General features: G+C 46.7%; 3 protein-coding genes across 7 annotated transcripts in view; 2 read left to right on the top strand and 1 right to left on the bottom strand.

The window, feature by feature from the left end:
- The first annotated feature begins 293 nt into the window (after positions 1–293).
- On the top strand, positions 294–3,946 carry LOC105562657 (E3 ubiquitin-protein ligase TRIM23-like). Of its 2 annotated transcripts, XR_001008984.1 has the most exons (7): positions 294–804; positions 1,151–1,711; positions 1,772–1,880; positions 2,014–2,387; positions 2,583–2,951; positions 3,056–3,329; positions 3,588–3,946. XR_001008984.1 is itself a non-coding variant. In XM_012013664.1 (6 exons), the coding sequence occupies exons 1-6, from the start codon at positions 736–738 to the stop codon at positions 3,212–3,214; spliced, it is 1,641 nt and encodes a 546-aa protein (XP_011869054.1). In that variant the 5' UTR covers positions 294–735; the 3' UTR covers positions 3,215–3,946. The 2 variants fall into 2 exon arrangements, 1 of the variants encoding a protein (XP_011869054.1); XM_012013664.1 differs by having other exon boundaries at positions 3,056–3,946.
- On the bottom strand, positions 3,943–8,835 carry LOC105562658 (calreticulin). Its single transcript, XM_012013666.1, has 8 exons — positions 8,619–8,835; positions 6,844–6,948; positions 6,557–6,760; positions 6,051–6,202; positions 5,527–5,793; positions 5,211–5,447; positions 4,947–5,084; positions 3,943–4,750 (listed from the first exon to the last, which is right to left on the bottom strand). Exons 1-8 carry the CDS (start codon positions 8,701–8,703, stop codon positions 4,733–4,735), a joined length of 1,206 nt encoding a protein of 401 aa, XP_011869056.1. The 5' UTR covers positions 8,704–8,835; the 3' UTR covers positions 3,943–4,732.
- Positions 8,836–8,979: 144 nt separating this feature from the next.
- LOC105562652 (microtubule-associated protein futsch-like) overlaps positions 8,980–19,719 on the top strand; it is a 36,485-nt gene continuing 25,745 nt past the window's right edge. The window contains exons 1-8 of one of the 4 annotated variants that reach the window (XM_012013657.1): positions 8,980–9,188; positions 9,476–9,857; positions 10,768–11,807; positions 12,842–13,056; positions 13,544–13,986; positions 14,354–14,660; positions 15,180–15,343; positions 16,206–16,320. In XM_012013657.1, the coding sequence (XP_011869047.1) occupies positions 9,723–9,857; positions 10,768–11,807; positions 12,842–13,056; positions 13,544–13,986; positions 14,354–14,660; positions 15,180–15,343; positions 16,206–16,232 (2,331 nt within the window). In that variant the 5' untranslated portion in view covers positions 8,980–9,188; positions 9,476–9,722 and the 3' untranslated portion in view covers positions 16,233–16,320. Of the gene's footprint in view, positions 9,858–10,164; positions 10,542–10,767; positions 11,808–12,841; positions 13,057–13,543; positions 13,987–14,353; positions 14,661–15,179; positions 15,344–16,205; positions 16,321–19,719 lie in introns of all 4 variants that reach the window. The other 3 variants (XM_012013658.1, XM_012013659.1, XM_012013656.1) reach the window with 3 other exon arrangements.

Raw genomic sequence — 19,719 nt, 5'->3', positions numbered from 1 at the left:
TCGAGATGTGCGAATGTGTCGCGTGGGCCAAGAGTAATCGGAGCGTCGGGAGTAATCTAAAAATTCTTTTAGATCCGCACTGAGAGACGAGCGTCACGCCAGATCCAACGGTATAATCCAATCGGCGCAGATCGGCCGTGCCGCAGTGGTTGTCCCTTTTCCGTTCGGCTGGGTCTACATAGGATGTAGTAAGTCGTGTCGGAAGAAATTGACCAATCACAGTTCATTATTCTTCGACCGTAAGGAGAATAATGAACTGTGATTGGTCAATTTCTTCCGACACGACTTACTACATCCTATGTAGACCCAGTCTTCGCGAGTGCTGACACTGCTGACACGCGAATTCGAGAAGGATGTGAAAAAGGGAGAGGACGTCGGCCGCCAAACTGGAGTCCGCCTCGCCGAAAGACGCCGAAAGATGCGGGCCGACCAATCGGGACGAGGAATCGAAGGAGACCGCAGCGAGTTGAATCGCGGTCGCGAGAGAAACGAGGCGGCGGGGCGGCAGGATATCCGCGAATAAATAGTCGGATAGCGCGCAGCGTCGATGTCGCGCGCACGCACACGGCACCGCGCTGCGTCATTCCGCGGTCTCGTCCTGGCTTGACCATTTAAACCGCGATTTAAACCAGCGCGCCCGAGCGAGTCTCGCCCCTCGCCGTTCGAAGCTAACCTTGATCGGCCCCGCGCTCCGTTCGCGGTCGAATCTTGACGAGACGACGGATTCTCGCCGCGATGGACGAGGACGCGGATCGACCGAGTAAATGCGTCAAGCATTCGCTGAAAACGGCGCCGAAATCAAACGTGAGAGACGTTCGTAGATTTGGCATGCGACTGGGGTGACTTCGACCAGTCCGATTAACCTACCCGATTATTTCGTTGGCATGGAATCGTCCAACTTTTCTTTATTAGTCGCAAGATCAGAAGTGATCAATTACATCGTTACAAGTTTTACCGCGTTTCTACCGAGTGAGCTAATCGAGTTAATCGGAATTTATTCGCGGTCACCCGGAGTCGAACTGAACTCCAAAACTTGGGTAACTAGGTACATCAATAAACAGTTGGTCGAACTTAGTTAAATGCATTTGATCGGATATTTTGTTCGAGCAAGCATTCGAGATTACAAGAGGTGGTGTACGAATATCGGCAGGTGCTGGAATGCCGCGTCTGCGAGGAGGTTTTCACGGTGGACGGCGTGAAGGTGCCACGTTTGTTGCACTGCGGGCATACGGTGTGCCACTCGTGCCTGTTGCGGTTGAGGACTTGCATGTCGGAGCAGCAGTTCCTGCTGTGCCCCTTCGACCGACAGCCCACCGCCGTTCACGAGAACAGCGTCTACAGCCTGAAGAAGAACTTTGCGCTCATCGAGCTGCTCGAGCGACTGGAGCAGTCCAGCAGCCAGAAGACGCTGGTGCTGGAGCGCGAGAGGCTCCAGTCGAATCTGTCCTGCGACGAGGATGAGGCGCACACCGCGGTCCTCTACTGCACCGTCTGCGCCACGCATCTATGCGAGACCTGCGACACCGCCACGCACTCGTCCAAGACGCTGGGCAAGCACAGGCGCGTGCCGCTGTCGGAGAAGCCGCGCGAGAAGCCCCGCTGTCCGATACACACGGCGCACGTGGCCGAGTTCACGTGTACCCAGGAGGGCTGCCACAACTCGTTGATGTGCTACTTGTGCAAGGAATACGGCAAACACAGTACACACAAGGTAACGCCGTCCGTAGTCAGTATGTTTCTGCCCAGATCTTACCTGTGTTTTAAATTGCAGCCAGCGTTGGTCGAGGAAGAAGCCGAGAACATCAGGAAGTCCATTATCGCGGCACTGCAGAAGATGACGCAGTTTATGGAGAGCATGAGAGATACCGCGCATAAGATAGGTATTTGTCCCTCCAAAATTCCATCTAGCGATTTGGAAGAGATAATATATGAAACAATTTTTGAAGGAACATTGTTTCAAAATTCTCCAAAGTACTTTTAAACGGCTTGCAATTTGTATCCTTGTATTTTCAGAAATAGTAATCGAGGAGTTGGACGGTTGGGCGATCGAGGATGCGAGGAGGAGGGTACGGTATCATTTTGAGGAATTACGCGCTGTCCTGGCCGAGCAGGAGAAAACCGCGATGGCGTATATCGAGACGGAGACTCGCGGCAGACTTTGCGCGCTGAGGCAACAGCAGAAGGATCTTACGACCACGAGGTCGCAAGTGGCCGGTGTGTGTATCCAGTGCGAAAGTATTCTTGATTCCGAGGACTGGAAGTTGCTGAGCAGCTCGGAAAAAGTCAAGGAAGTGCTGGCGACATTGGAGCAACAACAGCAACATTATGCGCAATTAGGACCAGACTTTCTCAGTCCCGAGTCCTCCATTCCCATTATATTTAGCAGGGTTCGTAAATAATCCCGATTAGTAATCGCGTGAGAGATAAACCACGTTATTTTAAATAGTTTTGTTCCGAAATTACTGTAAATAATAATTGTAGTATAAATTTATATATTAATCTTCATTTTACAAGTATTTCAAGTACTTTTTAGTTTTTCTTCAACAGAGATAATCGGTAATGTTAAATTTATTTTGCGATAGGATAACAGGATACACATTGGAACGAAGATCGATATGCGCGTAGTGATTCTGGGACTAGACGGTGCGGGAAAAACGAGCATTTTATCCGCCATGCGAGGTGTCACGCTGCCAAGCCCACCGATTCCCACTATCGGTTTCAACGTCGAAAGCTTGGAATACATGAATCTCGTATTCACTCTCTGGGACGTCAGCGGCCATCAGAAGTTCAGGCCACTGTGGAAGCATTACTACCACAACACGCAAGCCATTATTTTCGTGGTTGACGCTAGCGACAGGTCTCGCTTTGAAGAGGCGCGAAAAGAATTGTCAAAGATACTTTATGAACGAGAACTGAAGGACGCTCTACTTTTAATCTACGCTAATAAACAGGTAAATGCAACGTTCTCCCATTTATAAGACATTCTCTCGTTCATTTAGGTGTAATATATTTTTCATGCTGCGCGAGATCGTGAAATTGTAATTTAATTGTACAGGACGTTCCTGGCTGTGCGAGTGTGGAGGAGCTGGTCGAGATATTCGGCTTGCATAAGCTTTGTTGTGCGAGAATATGGCACATTCAGGGCTCGTCATTAGTTAGCAACGCCAGCGGTACGTTGCAAGGTCTCGACTGGCTTTCGACGCAATGCGTATAGAATTTCCTTTCTTTTATAAAATTATTTATGTATGGAAAACGCCGAGAAGAACACGTTTCACGCTAATTAGTGGCGACTTCCTCACAAGGACGAAGGAGACTGAAGTTTTAGATAGGTAGATAAAAATCACGCAAAATATAAGTATTCGCATGTGTGGTCGACGTCGAAAACGATGTTTTCTAGCTATTCCGACGAAACAAATTCTGTTGGATGTCGCCCGTATCCGAAAAATTAAGTTACAAAGCAGTGTCTCGACCTTTTCGACGTCGACCATACTTCATCTTTTTTTGTTATTTATAAATCTTGATTTTTATTCGCTCCGTGAGCGAATGTGAGTGTCAACGCAAGTGACAAATCTATTATATCGTCGCAGATCTGTTAGCTCGTGGCAGTCCACGAGATAAACTTAGTCTATTAAGTCACGCTATACCAAAAATGAAACAAGTAATTGGTAGGCCATGAGATGGTCGTCTCGGAGAAGTGACGTCAGTTTATTTTCCGATATAAAAATGGAGTTACAAGATTAACCATTATTCGAACATGATATAATAAAATAGCGTGTATATGCATCTATATACATATACAATGGTAATTGGAAGCTATTTGCACAATCGATTCATACACATTGATTCGCTACAAATGATGAAAATGGATCAGCAACAGGATTGGGTTTCGCGTTCGATCGAGGTGAGCGCTTGAGGCCCCGCGAAAATAAACGCCTGAGCACATCTATAAAAGTCTTATTTATTTTATTACACGATTATTGGACTGCCTCTGATACATAATCATACCAATTATTATCACTCGGTCACATTTGCACACATCTATCATTCTTACGTTTTTTCCTTTTTTTATCATTGGAGCGAGTTTTTCTCTTTTCTCTGAATTACGCGCGTACATTGTACGGAAATTGAAATTATGTATATATTATATATAATAGCATCGTGTTATTTAAATTACATCTCAATTACTTTTTAATGTATATAAAAACACTTGACAAACAAAAACGGAACAACTTAGTCTTTTGTGGAGCTGCGCCGATGGTGGACACGGGCTTAGACGACTCTCTTCTTGTTTCTTTCTTCTCTACACTTTTCCCTTTTCTCCTTCTCCATTTTCTAATATATTTGTTTTTCCGTATTCCAGCACACACTTGGCAGAAATACCAATCACTTGACCTAAGCGTGTAATATCTCAGGATAATAGACTCACTCGAATAGAAAGTTTCTAGGGCTGAGAATGTTTTAGGCGCTGCGATGCCAAGGCCAAAAACACCACCAGGAGTTGAAAAAACCGGGTGAGACTTGCTTCAGAAGATTAAAACGGAATTCAATGTGACGGTCTCTCGTGGACAATGCGGCGGGCGACGTAATCGACGAGGGTATTATCCTGCACTCTTGCTATTGTGTGTCTTTAGATTACAATTTTGTGCCTGTGGGAGGATTTACAGTGCGTGTCGCGACCACGTAGCTCCTGGAATACAGTCTGTGTGTTTGTGTCCACACGCGACACACTTATTTACAATTCATCATGATCCTGCAAAATAAGGAGAAACGAGGCCGTTAGTATCGCCGATTTCTACTAAAATCGAAAAAGACAATTGGAATGTTTACACTCAGAAACGAGGAATTCCATTTGTTCTCGTCAGCGGATCTCAGAAAAGGTATATAAACATCATGCGCAGGCTTAATTATAAAATCTTATTAAAGATGTGCAAGGACTCGACACTTACGTCTGGTTGAGTCTGCTCCTCTTCGTCCGCCTCTTCGTCGTCCTCATCATCTTTATTATCTTCGTTTTCCTTGGCTTCCAAATCTCTTCGCTTCCTCTCTTCCTCGTCCTGCGATTCCTTCATCTTCTTCTCACCTTCCTACGCGTCACAGAATATTTTTCAATTAATTTCTCATCTTAAATTAGAGATCTATGACAGGTTGATCGCGAGTCACACATTGGTAACAAATTAATGACGAGAGAAACAATGCTGCAATGTGCTTACAAAAGTGGGTTTCCACACATCTTCTCCAAATTTGCGCGCGATCTCCGGATCGTCGGTGATCAGAACGTTATCGAAAATGGTACCGGACTTAACCTGCCACAGGTCAAAACCGATAGCGCAGATTTCGTCACGCTTGTACAGCTCGGGATCGGCCGTGTACTCGGGGTTATCGATCTCGGGATGGATCCACGGTCCCTTGTAGTTGGGATTCTCAATTTGTTTTGGTTTCCATTCGCCCTGAGGAGTTACACAACTTTAAGAATAACGAAAGACAAGGAGAATGCCTGACAAATCTCCGAATGCTCAGTGCGCGAACCTTGTAATCGGGATTATCGATCATGGGCGCTTCCCATTCGCCGTCCATCTCGTCATCCCAATCCTCGGGTTTAACGGCCTCGGGGTCGGGAATGTGCTCGGGCTTTTCCCAATCCTCTGGTTTCTTGTCATTGGGATCATCAATGCTAGGCTTGTCGTCCCAATCGGCAGGCTTGCTCTGAGATGGATCCTTGATCTTCTTCGGAGGCAGGAAGCCCCAATCTGCCTCCAACTCGCCGGATTCAACCTCCTCGTTGTCGATAAGCACCTGAAAAATGATTTTCGTTGAAGAATCGTCCAACAGGATAAACTTCCGTTTAGCGTAGTGATATTATTGGCGTGTTGACCTTTGCCGCAAGTGTATAGCGAACGGTGTCACCTCTACACAGTTAGCAAACAAGATAATCTTTGTTCTACGAGGTCCTGTAGCACCTATCCTCCACGGTAATCAGTGAGAATGTGTGACTCTAGGCTCGATAACGCTTACAACGATGGGAATTTTACATTAACGTGATTCATATTTACCTGGTAGGTGTTATCGGGTTTGACGATCAGAGTGTACAAATGCGTGTAAATGTCGTCTTTGCAACGAATATCCTTGTTGATTAGAAGATTCTTCCCTTTGTAACTGAAGATAACATGGACCTTCTTAGTCCCAGGCCCACAAATATCTGGCCCTATATAGAAAGATATATCAGTCGATAACTAATTATAGAAAGAGGCTATGCACGTTTGACTTTTTTAAAAAATTTTTATGCACGTCGCACGGAATAATCTCTGAATTAAGTAAAGTTGCCGTTACGCGAGATAACTCGAGCTTTATCTAAGCTAATTAACTCCCGTAACGAATGTATCTTTTCTGGTACCTGCGATACATGTAATCAGTATATCACAGGGCATAATGAAAGAGCATTTTTCTCCGAGTTCCTATAGCACTCATCGTACACTGGTACGACAAGTGACTCTTAGGCTCGGCATCCGATTATTCGATTATTCGTAACGGCGACCCAAGCTCTGATAAGGGAACATACCAAACATTATCTGATAAGGACTTTCGCCATGCATGTCCTTCTGCTCGAGGGAACAGTCGAACACCTTAACATATCCGCCTCCGCAGTCGATGTTCTGTTCGTGCTTCACAGTAAACTGAATAATGAGGGTCTTGTCCTTATTGCTAAACGGAGTAAATTTCCTACTGAGAGCGTAAAACCTCGCGTCCTGCGACGTCTGGATACCTGGGCAAAATGTTACAAGGCAAGCATGTTACATAAGCGAACTCAATATTTCGTAATGGATTATCTATGTTTCTCTCGAGTACCTTTATCGTTCTCTTGATCGTTCCAGAACTTTCCGTAGCTCGAAACGAACTTTCCGAATTCTTTGCCCGGATGTTCCGAATAGACCCAATTCTTTTCCCATGAATCTGAAACGTGACAATTCCTTCGTGAATCGGTGTACGTACAGCAGCTTTTGTATTTTACTAACTAAAGTATATCCAATTTGTTTAACAAGATACGTATTTGATTTCAATATTTTCTTATCTTAACGCATGTAATACACGTTTCATTGATAGGTTTACTTGCAATCTTAGATCTGAGCACCTAACAATGAAGGAAATTGTTTGTTAACGTATTTGCAGGCAATATTTTCCAACTTCCAGCGAGGCGAACGGCAAATCGCGTGCATTTCCAGTCTTATTTTGTCGGGGAAACAATTAATACGGAGCGACAACGTGTTCACAGTCACGTTTGTCCCTATCGTGTCCCCGAGCGGGGAGGACGAGAAGGTGGGGGGCAGGCGAGAACCGGTTAAAAATTAAAAAGGCGACGATATAACTGTACCGGCCGTCGCGAGAGGCCGAAAGGATAACACCGTCCCTCCGCCGGCGCATTTAATTTCCGCGACATGTGCGGGAGAGTCGGGGGAGAGAAAACGAAGCTAATTCGCGCTTCCATTGTCACCGGTAAACATAAGAGACCCGTCCCCTCCGCGATTCTTTCCTTCCCTTCGTCCGCGACCCGTCCACTCGATACGGAAAAGAATCGCGAAGGAGAGCCAGAGATCCGTCATCCTTTCACGAAGGGACTCTCTCTCTCTCTCGCCTGCTCGCAGGATCTTGAATTTAACGGGATAACGCCGGTGGAAGGTTCGCTGGTGCTTTCTGTACTCGAAGCGAGAGAGAGAGGAAGCCCCGGCGTGTAGGCTCTCGCACGAGCGAGACAGAGATAGAAGAAAGAGAGGGAGGGAGGGGAGGGAGAAAGAGAGGACGGAATGGAGGATGGAGACAGAAGAATAGAAAGAGACGTACGGTGACGCGAGTGAACTCGCGGAGCTCGATCTCGCCTCGGAGCATCGGTCTCCGAAACGGAGCGGAGCGGAGCGGAGCTGCGATCCGCCGCCGCTCCTGCTCCGCCGAAGTCGAGCGCGCGGATCGACGGATCGATCTGTGCGGCGGCGTCATGTCGGCGACGGACGAGAGGTGCCCGCGCGGCCACGGCGACGTGCCACGAGAGACGCGAGGAGGAGACGCCACGGTCTCTCTCTCGGCGCTCCTCTCGGCCTGTCCGCCCGTCCTGTTTCCGTCTCTCTCCCTCTCTCTCTCCCCCCGGCGTGCCGGAGGCACATATGGCCGATGTGGCTCGAGATGCGGAAACACGATGTGTCACGATGCGGTCCTAAGCGATTTCTGAGCGCGCGTTAACCGTCGTTGAAGAGCCCGCTCGCGCGGCGAGATACGTGGACGAGCGAGCGAGCGAGCGGCGGCCGACCGGCGGGACGGAACGGGCCACCGGAGCGCAGCAGGGCGTGCGGTTACCAAGGAGAGGCGCCGCCGTGCCGCGTCCACGTCGTCCCCCCTGACGTACCCTTGGTCTCCCCGGCCGGCGTTATCATCTCCCGGTCGGAAGTGCCCGCGGGAGACGGCGCGCCACGCCGGCCGGACAACAGGGCGAGGGTGTGGTTCGCCGCGGACCGGAGTCCGCGATCCCGCGACGGTCTCCGCGGCGGAGAAGCCGCCGAACGCGCGGAACGGCCGCCTCGCGGCCCGAGCCGGGTCCCCTCCGGATTGCAGACATTAATAGCCGTCCTACTCACCATCGTTGAACTTCTCGTCCAGATACACCTCCGCCGTAGCGGCGGAGAGCGTCAGGAGTGCGATGAGCGCGCAGGGGAACCGCATTTTTTCAACGCCGATAGAACGACGTGAGTCCGAGGAGACCGACGGCGACGATGACGACGACGAGAAGGCACCCTGCCACCGCAACCAACTGGCCGATAATGCCCGCTCCGCCGACGTGGTTGGCGAGTTTAGCGGCCGTCGAGGTAGACAGATGGAGGGCGCCGATTGGCGGAGCCGCGCCGGCCAATCAGCGCCGACCACGCTTAACCAGCGCGGCGCGCCGCGCGCCGCGCCGTGGCAATCGTCGGCGCCGTTCGCCCCGCCGCGCCGCGTCGCGCGAAGCTTATTCGCGTCGTCGCCGCGTCGGTAGGACAGCGCGCTTATCTGCCGTCGGTAAGGCAGAGCGCGCCGAAACACGAAGCCGCGCTGATTGGCCGCGCGGGACACGCGCCTTCGAAGGGATTTCTCGAAGAGGTAAATTCCCTCGCGACGATCCTTTTCCTTTCTTCAATTCTCGTCGGCTATTTACTTACGTGTGTAACGAGGTATGTAGGGAAGAGCCTGGTTGGTGCAGAAACCCATTTAATTATCCTGGCAGTTCCCATTTGTGAAACGCATCGCGCTAGCCTCTCGTTACATGCTTCTTCTAGAATCTAGTTTATTGGCTCCCGGCTCACTCACTGAGCCGATACAGCCACGACGAACTAATAGTCTTGATCAATATCTTATCGTGTAATCACGTTTTTGATATCACACAATGCAGAGGCCCAACTACCGGACCTCGCGCGGGATGATGCAATCCGCGAGTATCAAAAATTTTTTTTTTCTTCAGCCAGAAGACGTGCGAACCGCTCAACGTCCCAAACGGAACTCCACCTTTCGTTACAGCTCCGCGTAATTGTCGAGATGGTCACAATGAAGTATAGCTTGAAATGCTTTTCATATTTTTGACCGATAAAAGAACAGAATGTTGAAAGCGCGCATGCCATGTAGCTAATAAATATTTCAGTTAAATGTAACCAGGCGATCGCGTTATCAGAATTTCCCCCGGACTTCGGAAACAAGATAAAGTGGACCTAATGACTCAATGGCGACAGATGGGCAAGGAATGCCTGGACGTTCCTCTAATGTATGCTACGATCAATAGATGCGCCCGCCCTAGTGGCACAATGTATTGGCGTAATATTGGGAAATCATCTAGACTCCCAATATTGGTAAGTAATGATTTAGTAAATCTAGTATTCGCAATATTGATCCAATATTGTAAGATGGATGCCCATCTCTTATTCAGCCAATACATCTATTTAGCAATATTAGTCTAATATTGTATCAATTTCAGGTCAATGTTCTTATTACATTGTTAAATCGATCAACGCACTTCCAATATAAATCTAATATTATATAATTGTTATTGTGCAATATCTACATTTATTCCATGGCCAATATCTGCTTTACGTTGGACAATATTGGCCAATGCATTTCTAATATAACCAACATTGGGCCAATGCACTGTGCTACTAGGGCAGGCATTTCCGCCCCTCTGTGACCACCGATTGTCAAGCGCGAACAGCGTGATACATGCCGGCCGTTTCCTCGGCAACGAGAAAGCAAACTTGTCATGGCGAGAACGAATACAACAACTTTTCGTGGCTCACTTCAAAATCAAGCTTCTCGTTTCTCATTGCCACGTGAATAATTGAAATTTACAAGTGTTGCGCATCGAGCCAAGAGCGGAGAGAGTCTGCTAGCCAGATTTTCCGATAAATTTAGCGAGCACACAAAGGACTTGAAAAGAGGGAGGAAAAATGCTCTCCTCGAAAGCGAACGCGGCACTGGCGCGCCTGAAGGAAATAGAAGAAAAATACAAGATCAAACGCAAAGAGCAGAAGTGGAAAGAGGTAAAAGGGACATTGCTAATTTAACGAACATTGGACCAATGTTTAGCCAATGCACTGTGCTAGGGGTGGTTTGTGTCTTTCTAACTGCCCTCTTCATGTCTTTCTCTTCATTTTCACTGTATTTGACATATAGAATTGATGCCTTGATATTTCAGAAAGATATTTGGATTATGGTTAAGGTTTTCCCTGAAAGAGTCGCTACGCTAACAACCCTTTGTAATTCTAGGACGCGGACAGCTCGATAAGCAGCGTCTCGCTGGTTTCTTCGGAGAATCCGTCGGCGAAATCGGGGGAGTCGCCGAGGGGAGCCGCGAGGCCCAAGCTCGACATAAAAATGCCGGACGCTCGATACGAAGGACACGCGGGTGACGCGGAGGAAACGAAACTTTCGTCGAAGAGCGACAGATCGACGCCGGACGAGGCAAGCGCGTTTAGACCTGCCGAAGACGCCGCCGCGGTGCAGCTAGATGATAAATCGCCGCGTTCCGCAGGAAAGCAAGAAAGTCTTATCTCGGACAATTCAATGACGATTCGGGAGAGCAGTTTGATCGAAAGCGTGCCCGATGACACGGTGACTCCGTCGAAGTCGCACTCGCGCTCGAAAACGTCGCGGCGAAACTCTTCCACGGCCGGCGACAGATCCTCCGGACGCGAGGAGAGAACGCGGATGTCCGCGAGGTCCGAGGGAGGAAGGGAATCCGTCAAATCATCCGAAATCTCGAGGGGAAAAGCGCCGTCCGATAATTCGTCGATCAAACGGCTGAGAATGTCCGGTGGGTCGAGCGAGAGAGTTTTCAGGGCGCGCCACGACCCGAAAAAGCGCTCGATGGACAAAGTGGTCGCGAAAACGCCGCGAGCGGTGGGCCCTAAAGTTCGCGACGATACGATCGAGTCGGAATCTCTGCGTGACGACAGCGTCGTCGAGGAGTCGATCGGCACGCTGGAGAACGGCAGTGAAATTATTTCGGAACTTTCCCGCGCCGAAGAAAGCTCCGTGGCTAAAATTGAAGACGCGGTTAACGGGGGCTCGAAACATCCGACGGACGTAGACGCCTCTGTGGTGACTCTCGACAGTTGGAAAGGTCTGGCGCCTGGAAACGGATATGCAAACGACACTTTCGAGGACATTTCGAGCTCGACCGTACGGTCGCGGCGCGGGGGAATGATTAATGGAAGGAGGGAAGCGGCCGATAAAGCGAGATTTAGCGCGAAGAAAATTGACACGGCGGAATACAGATCTTCTCGGGACAGTTCTGAGAAGCACAGGTAGTTATTATTTGGCAATTATGTGCATAACTTTCTCAAAACATATATACACTTGTTTTTTATTATGACTATGTGCATCAGTGAACGTTACTTTAACTGTAACAATAAAGACAGGAAAAAGAAGAACAGTTGCCCAATACCGTTTCAACAACTTCATTTTATTTCTGTACAGAAATTAGGATGTAAATATAACTGATCTAGCAAGTGTAATTGATTCTAGAGACACATTGTAGAGGAAAGTCCCCTATTACGAGACACCGTCCGTTGATTCCGTAATGAATTTATTGCCCTTGCGGTGAAATCTGTTTAGTGATTCGTCGTTAAATCGCGTAATCGTTGCGAAAAAAGATTTGTGGTTTGAATTTGGACGTTGAAAATCTGCTGTCTCATATTAGAAGTCTATCGCATAATGGGGGATTTTCCTCCACGTATAGGATAGCAGTGGTGCTTTAATTTAAAAAAATTTTAATATTTTCTTTAATAAAAGAAATCGAACGTGGCCAATGAAACGCGATCCGCGTAGAAAGGGAGCTAGCGGGGACACGGACGGAGAACTGCACTGGGCTGCTTTCGCGGGAAAATCAAAATTATTCAGATTAAAACCCTGTGCTATGATAACATATGTTATTAGGGCTGCGTTCAAGCTGTCGCTTCGAATGTTACGAAGTATTCTTCTCTTTTCTTTCAGTAAAGATAGAAAGAGAGGAGAAACGCTTTGAAGCATTTATAGCGGCAGCTTGACCGCAATCTACAATCTACATCAGTTATTTCGTATGCGCCTTTCCTGGATACGATCCTGAAAAGGGCCCAGGCACTTTTAGCCGTTGATACACCGTTGGCGCGAATAAAAACATGGCGGAAAATTGAAACCGCCCCAGATCAAAGGTGCCGGCGGAGAGTGCAACTACTGGTTATACCACAGTATAACCAGTATGCCCACGCGATTGTTATCGAGTGATTTATTACTGCACAAGCAAAAGCGGCGAAGCGTCGATATTCTTTATCAATGTGGATATGACTTTGCACGGCCGCAGGGACGAGTTAATCATCGCGCCGAAACCGAGTGCAACCGAGGTCGAGCCGGGATCCTCGGATTACGTCAGCGACTTGGAGAGCGTCGTCGCGAGTCCAGATAGCGTCGCCGTGCGCTCAGTAAAATTGCCACGATCTTCCGGTGCGCGCTCGGAGAACCGGGGAGAACGTTATCAGCGTCGCAAGGCGTCGCGAAGCGACGAGAACGTTTCAAGCGGTAAAATAATACGTTATAAATAAATGGCGGTGTCAGAATTGGAGTCGCTCCAATGGGGTGTCGGGGTATTAGGAAATTTATTCCGAGATAGAATTTCGTCAGCAAATCGAGCGGAAAGAGTAAATTGCAGCATTCGATTGAAAACGCGGGGGTTCCCAATTCTGAGACATTAAGTGAGAATATTAGCAGTCAGTAGCTTTGTAATTTATTGTTTGTTAAGTTTTACAATTTTTAATTGAGCATATTTTCGCCTTATCGGATTAGTAAAACGTTCATAGAATTAAAGTATTCTTTCTTGTTAATGAATCGCAATTAGATTTCAGAACAACACGTCGCGCGATCGCCGCGGCGCAGTTTTCCTTTTATGGCGGACAATCTTAAATTTTCACTGAAAGCTTTTTTGCCCTGAGTTGCACTAATCAAGAAATTCTATCGCCGTGACAATGATGTGACACCGATAATGCGATCGGCCTGACGAATCTTTCAGTCGCAAGTTCCAATAAGAACACGTCGGATTCCTCGGACTCGTCGACCGGCGACGTGATGAAGACAGATGAGAGGAAAAACTCCCCGGGGATGACTACTGTCCGGCAAGTAAGCGGCCGGAAAGAGCGCGGGGAATCGTCCAACAGAGCGAAGGAACGCGCGGTGGTGATAGATGTCACCGGATTGCCGGTGGCGAGCGACGAGGACGGGATAAAGGAGACAAGATCTAATTCGTCGTTAGAGGAGACCGAGAAGCGCACGGAACGCGTCTCCGAGGAAAGCTTGAACCAAGGAATTTCACAGGACGCCGAACGTGTGGTGAGAAAGTCGCACAAAGACGCGCTGGCCAAGAGCTCAACAGTTGCAACGAAAGCATCTGAAAGCTCCTCCGGCGGCAAAACCGTGTCTGCAAGTCAAAACGCGCCGAAGACGAGGAGAGTGAAGGTGAGAGAAGAAAAGGAAAGTTTTTGGAGAGTGGTATTAGCGTTGCATAAGTTTTATCGAGCTAAGATATCGCAGTGGCCTCCGTCTTTTATACCAAATCTTGTTTCTTTTTGTAAAATAATATTACATTTCTTGAAGCGGAAAATTTTCCTGAAATTACTCTCCGACTATTCCACGTTTTGCCAATTTTTCTTTCGAGATTATACATTTCGCGATTGAATGCCAGTTTAAGAGTGTATAAATAACTCGTCAAAGGCCCAGGCGTTTAAATCGACATTTGCAACGCCGAAATCATTACGCAATGATTACATAATGTATATTTTGGCAAGAAAAGCCGCTACTTCGTCATCTCTAATAACGCTTTCAGTCCGATCATAATTGTCGCGGACAACGCAACACCAAGAGGAAGAAGAAAAGCGCGAGGACAACGAATTCAAGGACGGCCGGAGCTCGCGATAGCACGAGAAGTCGTAAGGAAGACAAAGCTTTGTCGCTCGACGGCAAGCAAACGCGCGGACTTCGGAAGCACATTATCGAACTACGACTACGGCAGGAACGAGAAGACCTCCAAAAATATCTACACGAGCTGAAGGACTTGAGACTAGAATCAGTTTCCGCTCGGAGCTATTTCAAACCTCTGGAATTCCCGAGGATCGCAGAATTTACGCAGCCTGGTAATTTACAAATTTAAACAAAGAAATGTTTCGCAAATCTATTTTTACATGTAAATTATGATCGCTAACTACGATGCCGATTATCACCATTTGTCTTCTGGTTTTGATAAGAAGAATTGCCACATCTCATTTCTCAGCGATAAATCGACAATTATCTTTGTTAAAAAATTCCTCTGTTTAATTAGAGATTCCATTTCGTACATTTTTTTTCCTATTCGATTCACTTTATGTCATCTTAATGAACGCGCCCGAGGTGGTGAGTCGTACCGCGGTGAATGCGCCGACAATTGCGACTCTAGCAATGAATAGAAGGAATCCGCATTGTATCGGAACAATGAGGACTGACTCGACCGATAGCGGCGCAGAGTCGTATAACGAATGCATTAAATTCATTTCGCATTTAAATAAAGGCATTATATGCACAAATGCGCTCCAAGTACATTCTCAAATATATTCTGCGCGTACACATTCTTCATTTATTCGCGCGTGTCTTAAACTGGAACATATCCTTTTCTCTAGACATAAACGATGTGGAGTCGAAGCCGGACGATCGGTTTCGGGAGAGAGTTTCGGCGATCAGGCGTTGGTTGAAGGATCAATACATCTTGTATCGTGACTACTGTACTATGGCGCAAGCGATCAATGCCCACTACGTTCCCACAACGTTGGACGATGCCAAAAAGGTCGGTACCTTTCTTTTCGATAGTTCGATGTTATTTATCGTTTGTCACATTGGAATATTACTAAGCAGCTTGGTCGGTTGCGTAAGGCAATAGGGTGAGCGGCACAACAACGAACGTGAGGCTGAAGAATAGAGAATAATTATTTCATACTAAGAGAATTTATGCAATCGGAAAAATCACATATCGCTATTGTATCGAAAGCCTGTTGCATTCTTTCATAAGTTGGAGGCGAGGCTGTGCTGTTTTTCTTACAAGTGTAGCGACGATTCTTTTTTCATATATCGAATTCTGTGTAACGCAGAAACCACATCGCTGAGTTTCATTAAAAGCGCTATTGTGTTGCACGGGATAGGGAGGGGATCTCGTAGGATTTTATTGAAAAATCTCTCTTGAATGGGACAAACTTGGAACGCTTATTACGTCGCCTTACATCGTCTACGTCATAGATCGATGTTAATGTGGTAAAATAGCCCATATAATTAATAAAAGTATTGCACATTCCTTGACGTAACGAAGTTTAAAATAGCGAGGGTGTGATGACGTTTATGAGAAAGCTGCGTCACGGTGTTCATTCAGGACGCATCGATTTTGCGTAATACGGTCAAAGGAGGAAGGGTTGGAGAAATTCTTTTATGAACCTAGGAAGCGCCTGGGCCTAGGTGTATGTTAGGTAGGCGAGAGAGCACACTATGACGAAGACAATGGGGACGCAATAAGGAACCGAATAAGGAAACGAATGCTTAACAGCGCGACCAGATAACCGCGAACTCGCAAATTACCGAGGAGGCTTTTTGCCTGTCGCTCTCGGTCGAAAGTTTCTTAAGCGGGATAAATCGATTGTGTGTGTTTTTTTTGCTTGCAGACGATACGAGAGCTACGGAACAGATGACGACGATACGCCCACGTGGAATGCGTAGATGCACGCGACTGGTTGAAGCTGTTTACGATCGGTCATCAGATGTGGACACCTCGAAATAGTGAGTAATTGAAGTTTACTTCTTTTCCCAGTCGTGTCGAATATTAATTTCCTACATTGGTTACCTATTTTTCATTAAGTCATCAGAATCTTGAAGAAAAGCATCGAATTTCGTTAACGAATGAAAGATCGAAGGATCGCGCGTGAATCTTCGTTATTTGATTTGATTTTAAATTTAATCTTTCTTTATATTTCAAAATCCCGAGTATTTTTAAATCGAATTAGCTTACTGTTAGTTATAACATTACGAATAGAGAGGATATTAAAAACTCGCGCGTGATTATTTCGTCTGCAATATGGAAAATCATGTAACGCGAATTATATAATCAAGTTTTTCCTACGTCAGCGAGAAGCGTTAGCTTTTCCATGTTGTATCGGTCGCGAAATAAAGATGCACACTTAAGGAGAACGTGTTAGAGCCTCGATAATGTAATTTTACGTGAGGCTGGAAATTTTTTTTAATTAATTTCTTCGCGCGATAGGATCCGTATCAGATTGCGGATTTTCTTAATGAAATCAAAACCGAGATTTCTCCTTTATGCAATTACTAAGCCAGGTGTGCAATATACTGACGCTTCCGGTGTGTTGTGTGAGTGTCGTGCGTTGTGAAACTTTGTGAAAATCATTCGCACATCGTCCGTTCCTGCGCGCGAATTGCAGAACGAAATGAAGATTCGCCGGCGCGGAGAAACGATAGAAAAGCAAGTGTTAAAAGATAACGCGTACAATTCGCTCAGGGCGCGATATGGCATAGCACTTTCTAGAAATTTCAGGTCGATTCTAAAGAAGCTGCAATTTGAAAAGTCCTTCACTTATTTGTCTACTTTTTCCCCTGTTGCCCAAACTCGAGCGCCACGTAAACCTTGAGACAGTTACATTTTTTAATAAAACGCGCGAGAGACACGGGTTTCCACGCAGATTTCAGGTCGATCTTGGAGTCGTCAATTTGAAAACTCAATGTATTCTTTCACGTCGCGAGAACTTAAGGAAACTCGCCGGCCACGCGAGCCTCGAGGTCAGTTACATTCAAATAAAACGCGCAACGTTTGCGCACCGGCGCGGGTGAAGAAGAAACCCTTGTTTCCGTTTATTGTTATTCGGCGAACTTGACGCGCCGCGCGTGTCGCCCGTGGGCGAAGGTGCGCGCGCCGGCAGGTTGTGGGGCGCGGGGTGGGACGGCGCGCTTTCATTGACGCGGCGGCGTTTCTCCCCGTGCAGTCTCGTAGTATCCTCGCGACAGTCAGGACGTGCCCGGCGCCGAGTTCCGTAGTACGAGCTCCGATTCACCTCGGGCGGGGAAGTGACGGATTGTTCACCCCCGCGTTTCGCGTGCGGCTAGGCGCGGTCTTTCCGCGGTGCGGTAATTTCTCGTCATCTCTCTACGTCGGCGGCGGCGACGGGCAGCAGCGAGCGGACACCCAGGGAGCGCCGGCGTCTTCCGGTAAGTCGGTCGATTTGCGATAATTCGACGGTGGGTGAAGTCGGCGGGGCGGAATCGGGCGTTCGATAAGATCGACGGGCGAACTGACTCTCCGTTCGAATCTTTTCATCGTGCGCCATTCTTCTCCGCGGCATTTCGATATTTTGACATTAGGGGTTGAATTCTGTATCTTACACTACAGTGGAAATGCTAGAAGTAGCTTAATCTCTGTCTAACCAGGAAAGTTACTCTATAAAAGTACTTAGTTACAGTTACAGTGTTTTCGCTAAAAATGTAACTGGTTACAGTTACAAGTTACCGATTCTGAAAAGTAACGCGTTACCGTTACAGTTATTTAAAAAGTAACGAATCGTTACTTTGCAGTTACTTTCTTGCAATGAAAATAAAAATATAAAATTTGAATTGCAAAGCGCCGATGAAGGTGTTCATGCATTAATGTGATGCAAGGCCTAATGCAATCTGTGGAGGTTTAAAAAATATATAAAGTAACTATTAACGTGACTATTAAATGAGTTACTAGCTATCGAGAAAATATAACTTAGTTAAGTTACAGTTACAGATGGAAAGAAGGTAACGAAGTTAAATTAGAGTTACAAAAAAAAGTAACTGCAACTTCGTTACAACGAGTTACTTCCCAACCCTGGCACCTAGTGATAGCAGAATCTAGCAGAGCCCGCTTGCTACCGACGCACGATTCGTCGATATTCCCGTTTCTCTAAAATCACTTGAATAAAAAAAAATCCCGTGTCTTCGTATTCGACAGTTCTGTTTAAAAAAAAATTATGATAGCGCCTGGCGTTGTTTTAAAAATTAAGCGAAGGTGGGGGAAAGAAGTTTCCCATTAATAGTTGAATTCACCCGTGGCTGTCTCATTCACCCGCCGTGACGTGTGTAAAGTGCGCTCAATAAGTCGAATCCCACGATTATAACTTTCTTTGCATAAGTCTCGTAAGGCTTTTACCGAGATTACAATGTCGAGCGAGGTACAATGAAATGAAAAGCGACGTGAATGTACACGGCGGTTTCATGGAAATTCGCGCCTCCGTTGAATGTTAAAGAGCGGACGCCAATTAGCGCGACGTTACTCGCCGGCCGATGAAGTTTTCCACCGACCGAAGTCAGCGAGTGTAATTGCGATTGAGGGGGAAGGGGCGTTGTTATTAACGAGAGTTGCAAATGCCCAGGGTTGAATGGCGCGCGAGGAAGCGCCGTCGCGCTTAGAGGAAAGCGATTCCGACTCGCGCTGAACTTTACTTTCCTAAGCGACACGGTTCCGTATCTTTTTCGCGTGTTCGAACATGAAGGAAGAAAGTGGCCAGGGCTCTATAATGTCTGTAAGAATCAAACCAAGTCTTGTAGTACGAATATCACAGCTTAAATAGTATAAGTTGTAGTATTTGTATATAATATTATATAAATGTTACAATTTATTCTTTAATAGTATAAATATTACAATTTTTTAGACGCCCGCCTAGCGAGCGGGAGGTCCAGATTCGAACCCTGGCTGGGGTAAATTTTTCGCAATAAGTTTTAAAATTATTAAAATTATTTATGCACTAACTTCCTGTCTTGGCTCCTATATCCTTTATTCCTTCGAATTGCGATTACAAGTCAGAGCCTTATGAATTTTATTGTTTAAATATTACAATTTTATTGTAAATATTGCAACATTGCATGGATTCGAGAAAAAAGTTAGTGCCGAATCCACGTAATTTTTATATAATTCGTATAAAAGTTTGCATCAGTAATTTTTCTAATTAGATAACCGTGTCTCTTTTTTCGTGAAACTTTGCCTGATCACGAGATTGATGTTAAACCCTCGCATTGGCGCCAATGCAATTGGATTAGATTTAAACAGCACCATTAAAGATCGCTCTCGCGTTTGTATAGCCGCATCGAACGTGAACGTGGCGCAATTTCAACGTCAATCTCTGATTTGCCAATTTTTGTCGCCTCTTT

The sequence above is a fragment of the Vollenhovia emeryi genome, unplaced genomic scaffold, assembly GCF_000949405.1.
Source record: "Vollenhovia emeryi isolate VEMERY1.0 unplaced genomic scaffold, V.emery_V1.0 DF939185.1, whole genome shotgun sequence".
Taxonomy (NCBI): domain Eukaryota; kingdom Metazoa; phylum Arthropoda; class Insecta; order Hymenoptera; family Formicidae; genus Vollenhovia; species Vollenhovia emeryi.
The sequence above is the reverse complement of the archived record's forward strand: the minus strand, read 5'-3'. Positions and strand labels throughout refer to the sequence as shown.

Excerpts from the sequence above, each read along its gene's own strand:
- LOC105562657 (XM_012013664.1), top strand. The coding sequence starts at position 736 with ATGGACGAGGACGCGGATCGACCGAGTAAATGCGTCAAGCATTCGCTG. Across the intron at positions 1,881-2,013 it reads AGATACCGCGCATAAGATAG|AAATAGTAATCGAGGAGTTG; the intron begins GTATTTGTCCCT and ends TTGTATTTTCAG. Across the intron at positions 2,388-2,582 it reads TTCCCATTATATTTAGCAGG|GATAACAGGATACACATTGG; the intron begins GTTCGTAAATAA and ends ATTTTGCGATAG.
- LOC105562658 (XM_012013666.1), bottom strand. The coding sequence starts at position 8,703 with ATGCGGTTCCCCTGCGCGCTCATCGCACTCCTGACGCTCTCCGCCGCT. Across the intron at positions 6,761-6,843 it reads CGATCAAGAGAACGATAAAG|GTATCCAGACGTCGCAGGAC; the intron begins GTACTCGAGAGA and ends CATTTTGCCCAG. Across the intron at positions 5,085-5,210 it reads ATGTGTGGAAACCCACTTTT|GAAGGTGAGAAGAAGATGAA; the intron begins GTAAGCACATTG and ends TGTGACGCGTAG.